The sequence below is a fragment of the Nannobrachium achirus genome (genome assembly GCF_963921795.1).
Source record: "Nannobrachium achirus genome assembly, chromosome: 17".
Taxonomy (NCBI): Eukaryota; Metazoa; Chordata; class Actinopteri; order Myctophiformes; family Myctophidae; genus Nannobrachium; species Nannobrachium achirus.
In genome coordinates this window covers 51,265,540-51,285,789 of record NC_137824.1, presented here as the reverse complement: position 1 = coordinate 51,285,789, position 20,250 = coordinate 51,265,540, and the positions used below count along the sequence as shown (strand labels likewise).

Genomic DNA, 20,250 nt, shown 5'->3' with positions numbered 1-20,250 from the left:
TCCAGTTTTGTGTGTGTGTGTGTGTGTGTGTGTGTGTGTGTGTGTGTGTGTGTGTGTGTGTGTGTGTGTGTGTGTGTGTGTGTGTGTGTGTGTGTGTGTGTGTGGATTATGAATTATGTGCAGGTCTGTGCTAAAAACTATGCCTAAATGAACATCTTAGCATTTATTTATCTCTTATTTATTTCATTCTTTGTAAATGAAAGGTTCTGGTCAAATGCTAATGTATATAGGTCAATTATAGGTCAATATCATTTTCCTAATTAATGTCAGATTAATAACACTGCATTACATTTGAAAATCGCAAAAGGCTATTCTATTCATGTGTGTTTTTATCATAAACAACCACATAATGGCTCTATGATTAACGTTGAGTGCAATCTGTTAACTTCGTTTTATATCCCTATCGCTTGTCATAGTTTAGGTTACTGTAATGCAATTGGCTTCGTCATAGGCCAGTAGTCTTAGCGTCGCCGTGTCACTGCACGTCCTTATAGGCCTATTTATTTACCTCATCATGGTAAGACGTTGTGTGCAATTGATTCGGACCGGCGTTGAATATAATGAATGTGTTTGCCGCAGCTTGCATTCGCCCATTGAAAAGTGTTGGGACATGGGAAAGGGTTCTCAAAGTGGGGTCTGGGGACCCACAGGGGTCCTTGAGGGGGTTCCAACAAAATCAGTTGATGACGTATAGGCCTAACATCACAATCAGTTTAACCACATTAAACCTATATTATTATATTAAAAAATAACAGATACAAGTTCAATGATTGGCCATGTGAAGCTTGTATGTGCTATTATTATTATTTTTAACATTTGAAAAATCTTGATTTTATTTTTCTCATCTTCTCTTCTATGGGTCCCTGGCGGGCACACACTCTTTTCAGAGGGGGGTCCGTGGCCAAATACATATCAATTGGGGGTCCGCGACATGAAAACGCTTGAGGACCAAACCAATGGGATAGATTACGCGCGGAGAGAAAATGAGTTGCGTCTTCTTTAAGAGATGCGCGCAGGCAGGAAAACAACTGTGCGTCCAACGGGGAGGGGAGTGGAGGAGGGGGGAGGGGGGCTGCTGGAGAAGCCAATGTCTCACCTGCTGAAACGCACTCCAACATCCAACACAACACAGCTAGCTCTCGCTCCTCCAATTAATATTCATGTTAGCAAGCTTAACATTTCATTTTGTTTCTTTGCTTTTTTTATTTATTTTTTTGACGCGACGCAGTTGAGCAGACTGTTAGTAGCCTAGCCTGAATGCAGCTGCTGTGCTTATGGATTTGTTTATTGCCACCAGAATATAGGCTAACAAAATCCATCAGGATCTCCTGCATGAGAGCTCCCCCAAAATATCACGGATTTGGTCTGTAAGTCATCGGGATACCCCGTCCACCGTCTTCGTTTTTTTACCCCCTTCTCCGCTGTGTTTTGTCAAATTCGTTGGGAAATGAGTGTCCTCTAATAATGGATGTATTTTTACATATATCTGCACTGTCGAGCGATAGGCAGATCATTTAGCAAACAACTGTGGACATAAAAAGAGAGCGATGATGGTGGCAACATATTGGACATCAGCGCTGGACACGTTCTTCTGAGAGGAGTAAAAAAAAAACAGGCCGATCCCGATGCTCGCAGACGAGAAAACAACGAGAAATCACGACTGCGAACTGCGTGCTGTCATCTCGGAAGAAGAAGACGGCGTGCGCGCGTACCGATAACCTTTAATGTTTTCTTTTCCACACTTAAAAAACACATGATAATAAAGCGTCCGAGGTGACACCGAACAGCGATAGCACCGACAGCAGCAGCCACACATCAGCCGCAGACCATGGAGCACGGCACGGGGATCGAGGAGGTGAGCCAGACGCACCCGCAGCACCACGAGCCCATCAGCTTCGGCATAGACCAGATCCTCAACAGCACGGACCCGCAGTCCAGCAGCTGCATGCTGCCCAACCGGACCGCCGCCGACACGGACTACGTGTACGGCTACAACGGCGTCTACAACCCGGCCTGCTCCATGGCGGCGGCGGGGCTGGCGGCGGGCTCCTACAACGTCAACATGAACATGAACGTGAGCATGAACATGAACGTCAACGTCAACTCGGCCGGGAGCAACGCGGTCGCCGGCGGCGGTGGCGGCGCGGTAGGCGGCGGCGGAGGGGTCATCCGGGTGCCGGCCCACAGGCCCATGCCGCCGGCGCCGCACCCGCCCCCTCCCGGCGGACACCACCATCCGCCCGGCATCGCGCCGGGCATGACCGCCATGCACGGCATGGGGAACGCCAACTTCACCTTCCCCTGGATGGAGAGCAGTCGGAGGTTTGCGAAGGACAGACTAACAGGTAAAACACAAATAAATACATCAAATAAAGCCCCAGGTGGTTGTTTGGTATAGCTGTTCACCTCTCCATGTCAGTTCTTTGAACCCCACGCACATAGTGCATTTCCTAGCAGCCAAAGTGTAGGCCAGTGTGAGAAATTGGCTGTAAAAACATTAATAGCCTATTATACAGCAGGCATAAATATGCTTTACTCCATTATTCATATTATTCCATAGGCCTATAACAGCTTTATGTGGATTATAGCCATTTTAAATTCGCATGCAGGTATAGCCTGCAGTTTCAGAAAAATATATTACAGCCATAGATAGAGCCAAAAAGGGCCCTGGTGGCGGTTAAAGTAGCCTAAGATAATATGTTGTCAATGCGGAGATGATTTCATTGTTAGCTTGTGATCTAGGAGGACAAATCATATGCGAAGCAAGTCAGTTTTTATTATCCTGGCGGCGGCCATTCTGATGAACGAGAGGAGAAATTGACACGGACACTCAGATGAATCAGTATTGGAGCCATCACTCTCCATTTAGGACGGATGACGCTTAACGACGAGACCCCTTTTTTCACAATGATGAATTATATCGTCCTTTTTTTTCTTCTGCTCTCTAAGCTTATTAAGAACACAGGAAGGAGATGAAATAATAGGATATGACAACACAATAGCGCTATAGATAAAAATAGCACAACACATAGGCTACACAAAACCAAAAAAAACAACACCATAATAAATAATAATAATAATAATAATAATACAAATAATAAATTATCAAATAAAATAATATTAATTACAGCAGCAACAGTAGCAGCAACAAAATAATATATCTATGTAATGTTAATTAAATGCAATATCCACTATTCCTAATGCTTAGTCTATTTCTGTAGCCAGTGCCAATTAAAAATAGTTTTGCGTGCATAGCTTGCATAACTCGCATCATAAGTGACATTGGGGCCTGTTGCCAGTCATATCCATGCACATTCATTTAATTCACTTTCGGTTAACAAGTGCAGCTCCTGCACCTTTGCATGGTCCTGCACCTTTGCATGGCATGTATGCGCCTAAAGATTTGTTTGAAATCCAATATATTATTACTATACATCTGATGTTAATTAGGAAGAGAAATGATATCACTGATGCGTTTGCCTTCAACTTTAGTCTAGGCTACAGATGTTGCATTTCAGGACACGACTTTTATTTATTTTAGGCCTTGAATTGCCTAGTATTTAAAGGGGGATTGTATCACTCGAAATTATGATATGGGCTCCTAGACTAACCATCTGGCGAAAGTCAGGTTACTCCTAGACCTGTCACTCGCTCAACTAGACTTCAATTTAACAAACAACTGCTTTTTAAATAAAGTTTGGAGCATTTCAAAAACGAGCTCTTCCTTGAATGATTCCCCACTGCCCTGCAATTTGGCTCAGCACCGAGATCGGAGGAAGGTGTAGGCTACTGTGTGCGTAAACGTTGTTATTGAATATTGCTAGACATAGGTCATCCACGTTACTTCCCATTCATGTTAGAAAAGCCCTATAAACATAAATGAGAGTCGCATATTGGCCATCAGTAACACATAGGAATAGCTAACGAATACTAATAATTAATAGGTAAGTCATAGCAGGCCTACTACTACATTGTTATATTCATTTTTTAAATGTAGGCAGTTGGCCAAATATATTCTACTTTTCTCATCGACTTGTATATCTTTATTGTATTCTGGAATTATAGGTTAGCTTATATTTATAAGCCAGTGGTTCCCAAACATTTTAGCTAAAGACCCAAAAGAGATATTTGCCCGGGACCCAAACTAGTGAAAACAGCAGATCTACAAGCTCACAACGCATCGCTTTGCGCCGCTTTGTGAGCTTGTAGATCGGCTATTTTCACTACCTCTTAAACTTAAATTTGTTTTCAAATTTTTGGAATTTCTTAGATTTTTCTTTTATTTATGAATGAATTATACTTAGAAATTATTATTTTTTTATTCATGAAAATGTTATAGCTTTTGGGGGAATATTTTTTTGAAAATGTTTTGAAATAATAATTAAAAACTAAATGTAGGAAACAAAAATTAAGGTACCAATAAAAATGTGTCCACGACCCACAAATGGGTCCCGACCGAGTGCTTGGGAACCAGTGGACTATAATATAATTTAACAATGAGAGGGGGGAGGTGTTGTCCATCCATAGGCTATAGTAGGCCTACTACAGGTTGAATTTCCATTCAGTAAATATAATAGCCTATTAGTCGCGTGGTGTGAGCAGGTGCTAGTCTGCTCTATTTCTGTGTTCATATCTCTTAATGACGTCACCGCTATGAAGATGAAAATGAAGAGCAATCATGGCCGGGCCCCGCATTAAATATTCACCATTCACGTGTTTTTTTTCTTTCACCCTCCATCAATTATTAAGGACCATGGGACGATGTGTCAACTGCAAAAAGATACAGTGTAAATAGGCTTATCAATTTTACTCATAGCCACAATGGGCCTCCGGTTTAATTCCTCCCAGCTATGTCCTGCTGTAATTATTTCTGTTGTTTCTTTCCACTCTATTGATTAGTCAATAAGCTCTGCTCTGCATCCTTTTATGCCTATTTTTAATACAAAGGGCTTCAACTGACTCGACTGTCGTTGGTGGAGATCGTTTTTGAAGATGAATTTAAGTAATAGCCTACAAAAAGGGTCTTATAAATAAACACAAGGGATGGTTGAGACAAGAGCCTGTCTTTTAGTAAATAAATAGGCCTGGTGATTTCTTTCATTGCCTGATTTGTATTTAGACTTTACTTTTACAGATTTCTTTCACAAAACCGAGACTGCAGAGACCTGTTTAGTATAGTACTTCACACTGACATTTTGTTACTTAGGACAGTGGTTCTCAAACATTTTCAAGTCAAGGACCCCCAAGTTGACACTTAGCTCGCGGACCCCCATTTGAAAAGCCAGGGACCGCCATAAGAGAAGATTTTTTACGGCTCTTGGCTAGAGCCGTAAAAATCTTTGAGAATCACTGCTAGAGCCTAGCAGTGATTCTCAAAGATTTTTAATTTGAAGGACCCTTGACATGCATTAGCGGTTACGGACCCCCATGTAATGGTATTTCTATCTCTGAGACCCCAATTTATAAAATCTTAATTTAACTCTGAGAGTGTACAAATGGAACATAAATAGATTTAGCTTTATGGAGACCCCCCTGGAACTCCCTCAGGAACCCCTGGGGGTCCCCGGACCCCACTTTGAGAACCAATGCTCTATACTACATATAGACACGTTTGCCTTCCAGCGTTGGGTATTTTAGGATATAATAGAGTCACTCGAATATAGACTCCCTTATTCTGAACCATTCCATCTCGTTTTAACTGCTGCAGCCAAATCTCACCGCAACTGTCACAGCACGGCATGGTCATGGACCAGCACCAGCGGATTGAGACCCGATATTCATATAGCAGAGTGGTCTATCTGGGGAGGATGCCTTCATGCTGCTGTAACGGAATACGACATGTTTTTGTTAATTGACTTCTTGGCAGTTTGCAGGATTAGAGATGCAGAGAATAGCATTAACGGCTTCGAATGTCCACGTACACAGACAGCGTTAAACCAGGCCTCAGTGTGAAGAGGAATAGTAGGATGTGGGTCAATACATTGCAGTTGCAGATACAAGCTATTGAGCTATATGGCTATCTGTAAAATTGTTGTTCTTTTGTGGCATACACATGGCGCCATTGAAAAAGAGATCCTGGTTTCAATGGATTTCCCTGCATGAAATAGAGGTTTCAATAAAATATTATTGTATTATTACGCATGTTGGCCTACTACTAAAGCATCTGGATAATAAGGCTTTAGACCTATATCTAATGTCATATTTCTAGTAGCATAAAGACACATTCGTTCATTTTTAAAACTATTTTTCATTGCTCAGCAACAATTTTGGCAATTATGAATATTCGATATAGCCTATTCCGTTACAGTATAGGCAAAATATAATCACAAATTCGTGCAATTTCATAGTTATGTTAGATTGGTCAACATTGGACTGGCTCTTATAGTGCTCTGCCTATTAATAGACAATTAATGTTTTATTTCAGTCCAGCAGACAACAACCAGAACCAGGACCTATACAGAAACAGTCATGCCATATTTTATACGGCTCAGCTCAGCATAATATAAATTCATGCTTAGTGGCTTATAGAGTCACGGTTCTGAAATCTCTCTGTAAGCCTCGATTCTCCGTGTGACAGAAGTCAGTGTCTCTGCTTTGTCTCACAGCAGCGTAATAAATAGCGATATATGTTCATGTTATATTTCAATATCCCCTTTAGAATCCTTCACGGATATATTTATTAGATTGCTACAAAGGTAATATCCGCACTGGGGAAGGGAGCCGCTGTCGCCATGAAGTGTTATTAAGTATAAGTGGTTTTATTATGGGCAACATATTCTCCACGGCGGCATTTTATTTTTTTGATATGCTTATGCTAAATTGTATTACCGAGGCTGCAGATTCACTCTTCTCGGCCATTTCCTCTGTCAGTGCACGGTGGAGGAGAAACGCCTGCTGCTTGGGCAACATTTTTGCCATGTTTTTCTCGTGGAACGAGATTTAAAATCCACCCCGTTTGAAATTGAATATGGTCCAGTGTGGCTTCACTGGCAGTGGCTTGATCTCTGACTGGAACACAATACACAATATAGTTTTTCCCCCCCTTTCTTTTAACGCACACACACAGGCGCTGCATATAGGCCTAGCCTAAGGTTGGTGTGTAGGGACTCCGAGTAGGCCTATCTAGACAGCAATACATGACCTAAATGGAACCAAAGGGATTGTGCAGGGCAGGCCTCTTCAAATCAAACAGTATCCTATACTGAACTGATTTGTCTTATCACCTATAGTTGACTTTTTTCTCGTGCATAGAGTGTGTGTGTGTGTGTGTGTGTGTGTGTGTGTGTGTGTGTGTGTGTGTGTGTGTGTGTGTGTGTGTGTGTGTGTGTGTGTGTGTGTGTGTTTATTTTATTTGTCCATCCAGTCTAGCTTTTCTTAGAATTCATTTATTATTTATGGCATAATTCCCGACATAACGTGTTGTAGGGTACATTTACATTTTTTTTTCGGGTTTTAACCAAAGCATGCACGCCAACATGCCCCACACTTTCAGACCATTGTATATTATCTTCCAGGATAAACTAGCCGTCTTTAATCTGGTGGTGTAGGCTATATGCCATATTGCTTATGCCATTAGTCTAGTCAATAAAACGGCAGGCCTATTAAAAGGCAAGGCACATATAACTACATCATTTAACCTGTGTCATTGCCATAAACCCCCCCCCCCCACACCCACCCACCCACCCACCCACACACACACACACACACACACACACACACACACACACACACACACACACACACACACACACACACACACACACACACACACATACAGTGTATATATATATATATATATATATATATATATATATATATATATATATATATATATATAAACTCAATATGTTAACGCTTGCATAATAGGCCTATAGCCTAACCCTTGCCAACAGTTCCCTGCTACTGCTGCTAGTTGTCAGCAGCTTGGGATCTGTTTGTGTGTTTTACTTGTGTTGTTTGTAGTCTGAACGTGCTTGTATGTGCCTGGTCCATTAGCAGCCTCGCAGATGGCCTGAAATAGCAGTCTAATGCAGTATTATCTGCTCCACATGCAGGGCCTGCTGCCTGCATGCTGGAGACAGCAGACAAGCTTCTTAGCTGCAGGAGGAAGCCTAAATATAGGCCTGTATGTGTGTTTTTATTTTTATTATTTAGGGCAAAGAGATGCTATGCCATTTTAGGCGTTGCTCATCATGAGCTTTATTCGTGACCTAATTACAGTGGTGGAAAAAGTACTCACATTTGTTACTTAAAGGGATATTTCACTTTCAAAAAAACTTTAACTTTAACTTTTCAAAAAAAACTTTAATTTTATCATCTAATCGGGCTTTTATGAACACCCTGAACAGTTTTTAATTTGCTTGATTCGATATTTAGATATTTGTTGTAAATGTTACCAGGCCCTCTAGGCCCAGGGCCTCTCCCCACACACACCCATTTCAAACTCCATTTTAACCATGATAGATTCATTAAAAACACCCATTATTTTTTCTGGTGACTCATATTACCCTCCTAATACATGAGCAGGCAGTGTTTTATGCATAACCTTTTTCATTTTTTCCATTTTCCCAAATAATTATTAAAAAGAAATGAAAAAATCACACCCAATGTGAAGTGAGCGGTGGTCGTGCTTGCATAATGTCTTCAGATTTGAAGGCTATGCTACACACACACGTTTTGCTATGGCAAAACGCTGAGAAAAAAGGCTACAGACATATGATGATGACATCACTAGACAAACATGATGCTATACGTACACACATTTTGCTATGGCAAAACGCTGAGGAAAAAGGCTACAGACACACGCACAGCCATGTATAGGAGCGGTTTACCACCGCTCAAAAAGTTATGGATAAAACACGGCCTGCTCATGTATTAGGAGGGTAGTATGAGTCACCAGAAAAAATAATGGGTGTTTTTAATGAATCTATCATGGTTAAAATGGAGTTTGAAGTTACAATGGGTGTGTATAAGAAGCCCTTCCCCTGTTTCCCTGTTGAAAGTGGAATATCCCTTTAAGTAAAAGTATATCAATACTGCAGTGGAGATACTTAAAAGTCCGGAATTCAACATTTTGTGAGCTTGTAGAATGTAGATCGTCTATTTTAAATGGTCGATTTTTTTTCTCAAATAATTGCAATGGAGTAAATGTACAATATTTGTCTCTGAGAAGAGATAGTGGAAAAGAAAAAGTATTAGAAATTGGAAATAGGCCAAGGTCAAGTAAACAATACCACAAAATTGTACTTAAGTAGTACTACACTGAAGTAAAAGTACTTAGTTACTTTCCATCAATGCTAATTAGCATTAGCTGCAAGTAGACAAGACAAGTCGTCTGCTTGTATGTATTAGGCTTCATTTCGACACTTGTGTTCATGTTATCAAGGGTCAGGGATGCCGTCAGTCCCCTGAAAATAATCGTCGAATGAATGCATAGGTAAATAGCTTTGTTTTCCATTTCCCCATCAAAAATATGAATGTTCAGAATGCTGAACTCTGAACGCAGCATGTGTCCCCAAGGGGACACCGACCTATGCAGATGTTCTCATATTCATTTTGGCTCCTGGTGTGTTTTCTGACACTACGGAGAAGAAAACAAACACACTGTAAGACAGCCGACACGACAGCTTTGCTTGGGAGGAACAAGAGAGAAAAGTGTCCCTGTATTATTGTTGTAAATTTCCATTCGGAAACGAAATGAGACTGTGGTGTCTGGTGCAGTGTGTGTGTGTGTGTGTGTGTGTGTGTGTGTGTGTGTGTGTGTGTGTGTGTGTGTGTGTGTGTGTGTGTGTGTGTGTGTGTGTGTGTGTGTGTGTGTGTGTGTGTGTGTGTGTGTGTGTGTGTGTGTGTAGGAGTGGATCCATGGCCAAAAACGATCATGTTACATGTATTGATCTTCTGTTTACCCACGGCTGACAAAATAGACAGGATTCATAGATATTTTATGATGCAGACGAATGATAAGTTGTTATTAATACATAAAGATGCAGATTGATGTATGGAAGTGAATCACTGAAAGTAGACGGCATATATATATATATATATATATATATATATATATATATAATTTGTAGTCTTATTGAGAAATATCTACATCACAGCCTAGCATATAGGCTACTCTACAGCCATAATGCCCTATGTGTGTGTGTGTGTGTGTGTGTGTGTGTGTGTGTGTGTGTGTGTGTGTGTGTGTGTGTGTGTGTGTGTGTGTGTGCGCGCGCGTGCGTGCGTGCGTGCGTGTGTGTGTGTGCGCGCACACGTGCGTGCGTGCGTGCGTGTGTTTTAAATGTAAGAAAGGGGGAAAAAAGGAGATAGGCCTATTTGCTTGCGACCCATAAAAATTGGTCCGTGACCCAAATATGGCTCCCGACCCACTGTTTGGGAAACAGTGCTAATAATAGCCTACAACCCGAGTTTCTGAACCAAAAGTTCAACATGGCTTTAATTTGACTAAACACAGTAATAGTATTATATGCAGTATAATAGCCTGTAGCCCCCCTTCCTCAATGCACTGTCCCTTCAACAAACACCCATGTGCTCCAGCTGGGGACCTTCACTGTGTCTCCCCTTTCCTTTAGGGGAGGAGTCAGAGGACACTAGCCCAGCAGCAGAGGCCACTGGGAGGGGGCCAGAGGGGGCCACCATGTCCCTGCCAGACCTCTGTACTCCTCTCCTCAAGGGGGACATGGTCAAGGGGGTCCCCACGTGGAGCACGGTGGAGTCCTTAGCCAAACGCTATTACTATTGTTACCCCGAGCTCGCGGCTCACCTGCAAGACGGCAGTGGCCTTCTAACAGACTATCCACTGCCTAAGGTCGCTTGCTCAGGTGAGTCAGTCAGCCTACCTGCATGCTGCCCCACATCACATCACACCCACTACTTATGGTCCAGGCTGCTTTTAAAGGAGTAGTTCACTCCCCAAATCTGGCTTTTTTTCTATTGATTACTCACACCACGGAGACTTGAGTTCAATACGATTTTTTTGTATTTATTGCATTCCTAAGAGAATAATTTGATTGCAATAAATGTACCTCATTTTTTTTTATTGAACTCAAGTCTCCATGGCGTGCGTAATCAATAGAAAAAAGGTCATTTTGGGGGTGAACTACTCCTTTAAGGATATCCTTGTTGTCGGGTGTTAACCTTGTATGCCCAAAACCATTCGTTTTGTATTTATCATTTTAAAATAGTGAAAGTGAAATAGTAAAAAAAGCTGATCTAAAAGCACACATCGCCTCGCATCGCGAGGCGTTGTGTGCTTGTAGATCTGCTATTTTTGTGCGACAGTATTGTATGATGAAGCAGAGCTTTACTTTATGAAAAAACATACAAATTTGAAACTTGAAGATACGAAGTTTCAGACCGACAGTGACGATATATATGTTGTCACAATGATGATTATATTAAGTAGCCTAGTAATAGTAGTCATAGTTTTAGTTATTGTAGCGGTCATATGGAAGCATAAGTCTTATAGTATTATTCAAGGAGTTTAGGAGGAGCATTAGTAGAAGCCATAGTCATTCTATTAGTAATAGTGGTAGCCATAACAGTAATAGTACATGATGTAATAGAAGCAGTAGTGATAATATATAATAAGCAGGTAGTATGGGGACATAAAAAAACAACATCTATGGATGTCTTTCATTGGTTTCTTCTGGAAAAGAATACCATGAGTTTGTAATGTTGGAGTACATATGGATCACAGTATGTTATACTATTCCTTTCATGAGTAATTAAGTAATATATTGCAATACTTTTATACATTGGGTAAAGTTATCACAGTTCTCAAGTAAAACAGCACTTTCAGAACAAAAAGATATTGTTTGTTTTAAGCTTCTAACAAATTCATGCACACTATGACAATGCAGTTTGTGTACAATACTTTGCAAAGTTAAAGTTTTATCTAAATGTATGTATAAATGTAGAGGGTGCTGCAGCTTCTGAGTTGTTTCTGTTTCGTAGTGGCATTACAATTTAGGATGCTAAAATATCATTTTAACACCAGTATTTTATTGATTGATTGAATACTTTGTTAGTCAGAAATGTAAGCAGCACGTGGTACAGTAAGACACCAACCAGTTCCAATTTCCAATTTTGTCTGCTAAGAAAGAAAGAAAGAAAGAAAGAAAGAAAGAAAGAAAGAAAGAAAGAAGTTTAATCACTTCCAATTTCACTCGTTTATCATGAATTTTCTTTACTAAAGAGCTGGACACACACACACACACACACACACACACACACACACACACACACACACACACACACACACACACACACACACACACACACACACACACACACACACACACAGTATACAAACATACCATATATTAATATTAATGTTTTAATTTAACTAACTGAAAGCATTTTACATTTTGAAAGTAATACTTACACAACTATTTACTTTGGATAACCAAAACATAACCCTAATAGCCTACTGATCCAATGCATTTAATAAAATGTAGGACAAATGAAACCAAAATTTTTTCGTCTTTTTTTCTCTTTCCAGCCGCCCTCTCGCCCTTCTCAGTGACCCGGCGCATCGGCCACCCCTACCAGAACCGCACGCCTCCCAAGAGGAAAAAGCCCCGCACCTCCTTCAGCAGAGTGCAGATCTGTGAGCTGGAGAAGCGCTTCCACCGGCAGAAGTACCTGGCGTCGGCCGAGCGCGCCACCCTGGCCAAGGCCCTGAAGATGACGGACGCACAAGTCAAGACCTGGTTCCAGAACAGACGGACAAAGTGGAGGTAGGGTTCTGATGGACTGCTTTGCTGTGATTCAACCGCTTTCTAGATCTGGAAAGCATCTGTGTTACTTTACTTTTTAAGTTCCACGTTATAACCGTTATTTTGGCTATTCAAAAATAGCAGATACAAGCTCATATAATGAGCTTGTAGATCTACTAGCTTATTGGTGCAAATCTTTGAATATATATACTGTATATATGTATTTATTTGTAACTCAAATCTTTCTTTCTCTGGATCCCTGGAACAAAATATTTTGAGATGGGAGTCTGCGGGCAAATACATATAATTCTGGGGGTCCTTGACATTATTATTATATAGAAACATAGGTTTTTCAGAAAACCTGTTTGTAGAATTGGGTCCTCAGGTCTAAATGGGTAAGAAGCAGTTCTAAAATCATTTTCATGTCTAGGATCCCCAAATGTATTTACGCACACGCACACGCACACACGCACACGCACACGCACACGCACACACACACACACACACACACACACACACACACACACACACACACACACACACACACACACACACACACACCATGCAGCATCATTCTTGACCCTGCTTCCATTTGTCTTGCTACCCATAATGTATCATGAAGTAATGGCAGCGAACCTGTATGCATTTTGCAACTGCTTACTGTAGTAGTAGCGTTGACGTCTTACTTGGAAAACACGACGCAAGATTGACTGCGGCTGAAGCGTTCAAGCTGTACCAGACACATATTGTGCTTAGCTTAGCTACAAGTAGTATTTTGGAGGCCAGTTCACTTGACCAAGCACAATTATTGCTGGCCGCCTAAAAGGCTTTTTAGAAATTTGCTGTCCAAAGCAATATTGACCCACTCATAGAAGGAACTGACTGCACAGTCCGTGGAAGGAAAAAAAAACCCTCACTTCATTTTGTCCATTGCTTGCAGCCAATTTGAAGTAAATGAGTGGGAAATCAGATTACGATACCTCACCCTTACTTAAGGGCGGCAGGAACATTTCAAAGGTATATTAAGAGTGGCTAAATTACCTTCGAATAATCGTATTTAAATCATGTTATCGTTACACAGGTTTGTCGTCCTATAATGGCATAAACTTTATAATCGTTTGAAATGGTTCTGCGACAAATATGGGTTTTAGGAAATACTCTTGAGAGAAGATGAATTTATATGTTCGCAGAAATAAAACTAATTCTTCTTTAACAACAACAACAACAACAACATGGTTTAAACATTAGAAATCATATCGGAATAAGCTTTGTTCTACATCAAGACAGAGGGATCAAGAGACTGCAATTGCAGAATGGAAATAGTGGAATAAGATTTTAGAATGAACTATTAAAAAATAGCAGATATACAAGCTCACAGTGCGGCACTCGGTGCCGCGCTGCGAGCTTGTAGATCTGCTATTTTTTTTAAATCGTTTGTGCAAGTCTTTGAATATTTTTCACTCCTATAAATTCTATAAATGTCTTCTAAATCCTTCTTCTAAATCAGTGGTTCGCAAACGTTTTCATCTCAAGGACCCCCAAAATTACATGTATTTTGCCGCGGACCCCCGATCTCAAAATATGTTGTTCCAGGGACCCCCCAGAAGCAAATATTGGAGTTACAAATGTTCGCTTTTAAAAAGATATATTAAAAATGTTCTAAAATAGAAGATCTACAAGCTGCAGCACGCGCTGTGAGCTTGCATATTTGCTATTTTTCAATAGTTAAAGCACTTAGTAATTCTAGGCCTAAATGGGTTAATAAATGACTGAATATTATTTTTTTTAAAAAGACGCAGGATTGAACAACATGCCATGAATAACCAGGGAATTGGCTAACCCACTTTTCTGATTTCCCAGTTTTGCAGAGATTTATGTCATTTCCCTGTAGTGTGTGTACCTGATAGCATGTGGATGAGGGATGTCTCCGTGTGACGGCTACGCTAGTAACAAGCACATGATCGAATCAACAGCCAGTGGAATGAAATTATGATAATGCTGTTAACAATAACGTGTGGCTAATGGATGGGAGCCGGCGTGCATGAAAGAGTTATTATTATGGAGGCGTGCCTCAACCTGAGCTTTAGGGATGGGACGATATGAAAATGTCATATCACAATTATTGTGACAAAAGAAATCGCGATTTACGATATTATTGCAATAATCAAAATCCATTATCCTGGGATGGATCTACAAGCTCACAACATGTAGATCTGCTATTTTTTGGCAAAGACATTTGATAGAGAGTGAAAAAAAAGACTGTATCCAGTACGTATATAAAAAGTAGCTTGGCAAATTAAAGGTGAATTGATTCCAGTGCATGACGGAGGACGATATCACGATAAATTAAATCTCCACGATACGATTATTGTGTTTTTTATCACTATAAACGATAATATCGCGTATCGTCCCATCCCTACTGTGCTTTCACATTGCTTTTGTATTCCTCACCCCACTGTGTGTGAATATGTATGCTGCTACTAATTTGTTTATGTGGAGCATCCATAATGTGATATAGTGATAATCAATGATAGTGTAAAATACCACAGTAACATTTGACCAGGAAAGCCATATGGAAATGTATGTTTTATTTGTATGGTATATATAATCTCAATCTCCACCTATAGCAGCCTACTTGGACAAATAATGTTTTAGGCTTACGCTACAGGGGGAACTGATTCACAGCCAAATCGCCAAAAATCGCCATTTTGGGGAGGGCTGAGGCAGCCAGATCGCCAAACGTCGCCTTTCTGATCATTTTCTGATTTTTTTGGTATTTTTTTGACATTTTTAGAGCTATAAATGACCATTCTAGGTTCATATAAGCTTCAGCAATGATATTGCGATGGAAATGACGTCATCGCCGGAAACCGGAAATCGAGCGTGTCTACCAAGTAAACAAGCATATTTCTTTACATTGGAAGCCATTACAGCAACTCCGCTCTATCTCAGCATCAAAACGTCGGATTTTGATCCGGTTTGAAGTGTCTGTGCGTCTATTGGGCATCTAAGGCACATAGTCGCTAAATTCTTTAGACCATCAAGCGCGCGTATGGCGTGCACGGGTCCCGCGCCGTTCCATGCTAACGCTAATGCTAAGTGGATGGACTGGTTGCTAATTTGAGGCCTTCTAGCAATCGCCAGAGACCTTAATCGTTGGCGACATCTAGTGTACACTATATAGACTACAGCCTACCAAAATGTCATGCATATGAGGGAGATCTACTGTGACTCTGAAAAATGTATAATATTCCTGGCAGTATAGGCGCACAAGCATATTGTAAATGGCTGTGAGTGAGTTTTAAGAGTAAACAGAAACATTTCAAAGTACATCAATTATTATCTACAATTTTGCTTTTCTGTCATCACGCAAACTTTCACGAATGAGGAGATTCAGCACAGACTGGATTGAAAGTGTGGGTGCGCACCACTGGCGGTGTGATCTATAGTTGTATGGATGTTCAGGTCAGATTGTAAACATTAGCACATGGAGCTTAGTAGAGTATAGTAGAGGACTATCCACTCACTGAGTGGAGATGGTGCCCTGCCCACATGCTCTAGAGGTGGGACGTTCGCAAACGAATCAAGTCTTTTGAACGGCTTTTTGAAATGAACGATGGGATCCGGTACGTTCGCAGTAGGGAGCCGTTACTTTCTAATGAACAGTGGTGGGAAAAGTGATTTGTAATTATAATCAAAATCTACAAAGTAACGAAATAACAAAAATAACTAAAGTAACTAAAATGAGACAGTCTTTTGAACGGCTCACTTCAAAGAGCCATAAATCCCATGTCTAACATGCTCCCGCTTTCAGGCTGTAAAATAAAGATGGCCGTTGGTCACCATAATGCTGTTAGTTAAAGACTGGCTTTTTTTGGAACATGTTGAAAAATGGAGACCCTTTGGAGAGGCAAGAGGTTGGCAATGAGATCTCACAGTTTCTACTGAGAGTTGACTGCAGACAGATACAGCAAGACTCAGGCAAATCACATACGTTATTATTATTATAGGTCTAGAAATTTAGATATAATAACAAAATGTACCAGCGGTCTTCAATGTTTTTTAGACCAAGTACCTCTTAGCTGAGAGACAGATATAGCAGGAGAGATATACATATAGTATACTAGTAAGACACCTGAGGGTGACATGCGACCTCAGGGTGACATTTAGGGCGAGGTCGCGGCAATTCTTGACCATCTGGCCAACCACAGCGTTTCTCTGACGATTCTAGTTGTTGTCATTCTGGGGGGAGTTTGTTCATGTTTTTGTGAGGGTATCAACCCTAAGAGACACGGGGAGAACATGCAAACTCCACACAGAAAGGCCCTATCGCCCACACCCTAGGTGGGGTTGGCGATAGGGCCTTTCTGTGTGGAGTTTGCCTAAACATGGAGATGTGGTACAGAATGACTCATATATGGGCATAAAAAGTATGTCGTGTGACATCACTTCCTGTACAGACAGTCAGACAGACAGACAGCCATTGACTCCGGCCTAACAATGGCTACTGTCTATGACGGTAGTCCCATATGACATGATGGACTGGACTATCTCCATATATAGTGTTCTCCACATCTCCATGTTTTAGGCCAAACAGGTTTTCTCCATTTCTCCATGTATAGGTCCAAATGCCCAACGTTGAGCTTGACAACAAAACGTTCCTAACACAGCCGCCCCCATGTTTACGTTAGAAAATATGTTAAATTCTAAGAACGTTTCGAGTACCGGTTTGATACAAGAGCGAATAAGCACTACACTTCTGGAATCCTGTGCGTCGACTTAAAGTCGGATCCAGGCCTAATAACTTTATCTGGCCGCCCAGTTGCCACCTCCTTGTTACATTTTCTTTTCTCCAGGTGGATGGTCATTCTTTCATAGGTGATCTAAGTCCAGCCGCCCCGTATCAGATCAGAGGAGGATACAGCACATTGTACCTCATCCACCCTTTCTTCTCTCTCCTTTTGATATCTTTATCCTCCTCCTTTTTTTCTTTTTTATTCTTCTCTTTTTTTGTCTTTCTTAGTCTTGTGTATCCTTCTCTTTTTTTTTGTCTTTCTTAGTCTTGTGTAGCCGCCCCTTACAGGAAGTGATGTCACGACTCACTGACATCCACTGACATCACTTCCTGTACAGAATACGTACGTACACTCAAGCGACAAGGTTTTTCAGGGTAAATGCGACCTTCGGTCGCATTTATACTGTATACAATTGTATTGATTTTTTTTTATCTGGTCAACTTGATTATGGTCACATTATTATCAAGTAGTGTAATTCGTCATGGTAACCATCACTGTTTTGAAGCTATGCCCCGTTTCATTTTCATTTTTGGTATTTTTTTAAGTAGTTTTTTTTGTCTTTTGAAAAAGGCAAAATACAAAAAGTCAAAAGTATGCAAATAAGAGCTTTCTGCCCCGACGGGAGAGTGTTTTTTGCAGGTCTTTCAGTCCGAGTGTATAAAAAATGCAAATGGGTTAAGCACCGTTGGTCCAACCAGTTTAACATTCACCAGGTTAGCATTCGCCAGCGTCGGCAGGTTAGCATTTCACCAGGTTAGCATTCACCAGCAACGAAATATAACTTTACGCAACGTTCCTCTCCCCTTCAACCACCCCTCCCTCCCTCCCTCCCTCCCCTCCCCTCCCCACCCACATATATTTGGGTCCAGGAGGCAGACAGCGGAGGAGCGGGAGGCAGAGAGACAGCAGGCCAACCGCCTGATGCTGCAGCTGCAACAGGAGGCCTTCCAGAAGACGCTGAGCCAGCCGCTGCAGCAGGACCCGCTGTGCCTGCACAACTCCTCCCTGTACGCCCTGCAGAACCTGCAGCCCTGGGCCGATGAAAAACAGGTGACCTCCGTCACCAGCGTGGCTTCTGTGGTGTGATGGCGTGAGTGTGTGTGTGTGTGTGTGTGTGTGTGTGTGAGAGCGCCTGTGTGTGTCTGTTTGAGTGTGTGTGTGTGTGTGTGGGGGGGGGGTACAGTCAGTTGCGTCAGTTCAGCAAAAGCTAAGGTATGGCAACAGGACTGGTGTGACACCAGTCATGTTGCCATACCTTAGAAACAGTCATGATGAAGGAGGAGTTCACCCCCAAAATTACATTTCTTCTATTGATTACTCGCCGTGGAGACTTGAGTTCAGTAATAATTTGCTGTATTTGTCGCATTCTTTAGACAAAATAAATATTATAATAAATGTACCCCCATTGATTCCAGATGGGGACCCTTCCGGAATCAATGAGGATACACAACTCAAGTCTCCATGGCGTGAGTAATCAATAGAAAGAAAGTCATTTTGGGGGTAAACTACTCCTATAAGAAGTACTTTTTATTTTTTCCACCCTGTAGCCAAAGTATGGCAGCTGCCATACCTTGCCATACCCAATTGACGCCTCTGCTGATGTAAAGTGTTTTTTTTTAAGCCTGATTTATACTTAGTTCTGCGCTGGTGTCGCACCGAAAACATCAGATCTACAAGGCCGCAATGTGTCGTAAAATATGCACATGTACAAGCCCATAATGCTTTGTGATATGCATGACACATTGTGGGGTTTGTAGATCTGATATTTTCTGTGCGCGCCATGGTGCACAACCAAGTTTAAATCGGGTATTAGAGGGAGTGAGTGAGGAGGAGAGAGTGAGTGAGTGAGTGAGTGAGTGAGTGAGTGAGTGAGTGAGTGAGTGAGTGAGTGAGTGAGTGAGAGAGAGAGAGAGAGAGAGAGAGAGAGAGAGAGAGAGAGAGAGAGAGAGAGAGAGAGAGAGAGAGAGAGTGAGTGAGTGAGTGAGTGAGTGTGAGAGAGAGAGAGAGAGAGAGAGTGAGTGAGTGAGAGAGAGAGACACGGAGGGCAGAGGATGACATGGGATGTGAATTACATCAGTTGTAATAAATGGACAGACGGGAGGAGTCTTCACCCTGTTAGAAAAACAGAACCCCTCAAATAAACGAAACAATATGCAACGCCGTTATGGGAGTGTCATAGATGCAGTGGGGGGAAAAAGGAGGTTTGCTATGGAAATAATATAACTGGACATCACCGCGTTTTCTCATTCATTTGATCATAAACCAGGAGTGTGACTGTCTGCCCAGACCCCACAGAATGTACGACTGAAACACAGTATATTGGGGCCCTGCTGAGAATGATGAACGCTGTTTTTTTGTCAGAGATGAAAATGAAAGCGAATGAGTCATACAACTGTTGTCTTAAAAAAGAAAAGTACCTGAAAACTGTTGAGTATGATCTTTCCTGCCTCACACAAGATTTCCACTCTCCCTTCAGCTGTCGGTCTAAAGAGAGAGGAGGGCACTTAACCGCCCCGCAAGAGTGCCGGGAAACAAAATGGACACCTCTAATAAGATGCCCAACTATCAAGACTGTCCCCTCTGTGGGGCTCAGGACACACGCCTTCCCCGCAGCACTCCGTCCGGAGGCGGCAGAGACACTGACATTCATGCCAAATGGCATGAATTTTTTTCCCCCCTCGCTTTTGACTTTGTACAATGTATTAAAATGCATGTTTCAAAATCTTTTC

General features: G+C 41.5%; 1 protein-coding gene across 1 annotated transcript; it reads left to right on the top strand.

Annotated features, from left to right (window-relative positions):
- Positions 1-1,828: 1,828 nt before the first annotated feature.
- Positions 1,829-18,607, top strand: tlx2 (T cell leukemia homeobox 2; the record flags this gene model as incomplete). Its single annotated transcript, XM_080745926.1, has 4 exons — positions 1,829-2,345; positions 10,578-10,826; positions 12,509-12,746; positions 18,391-18,607. The coding sequence occupies 4 exons, from the start codon at positions 1,829-1,831 to the stop codon at positions 18,605-18,607; spliced, it is 1,221 nt and encodes a 406-aa protein (XP_080602052.1).
- Between the last annotated feature and the right edge of the window lie 1,643 nt (positions 18,608-20,250).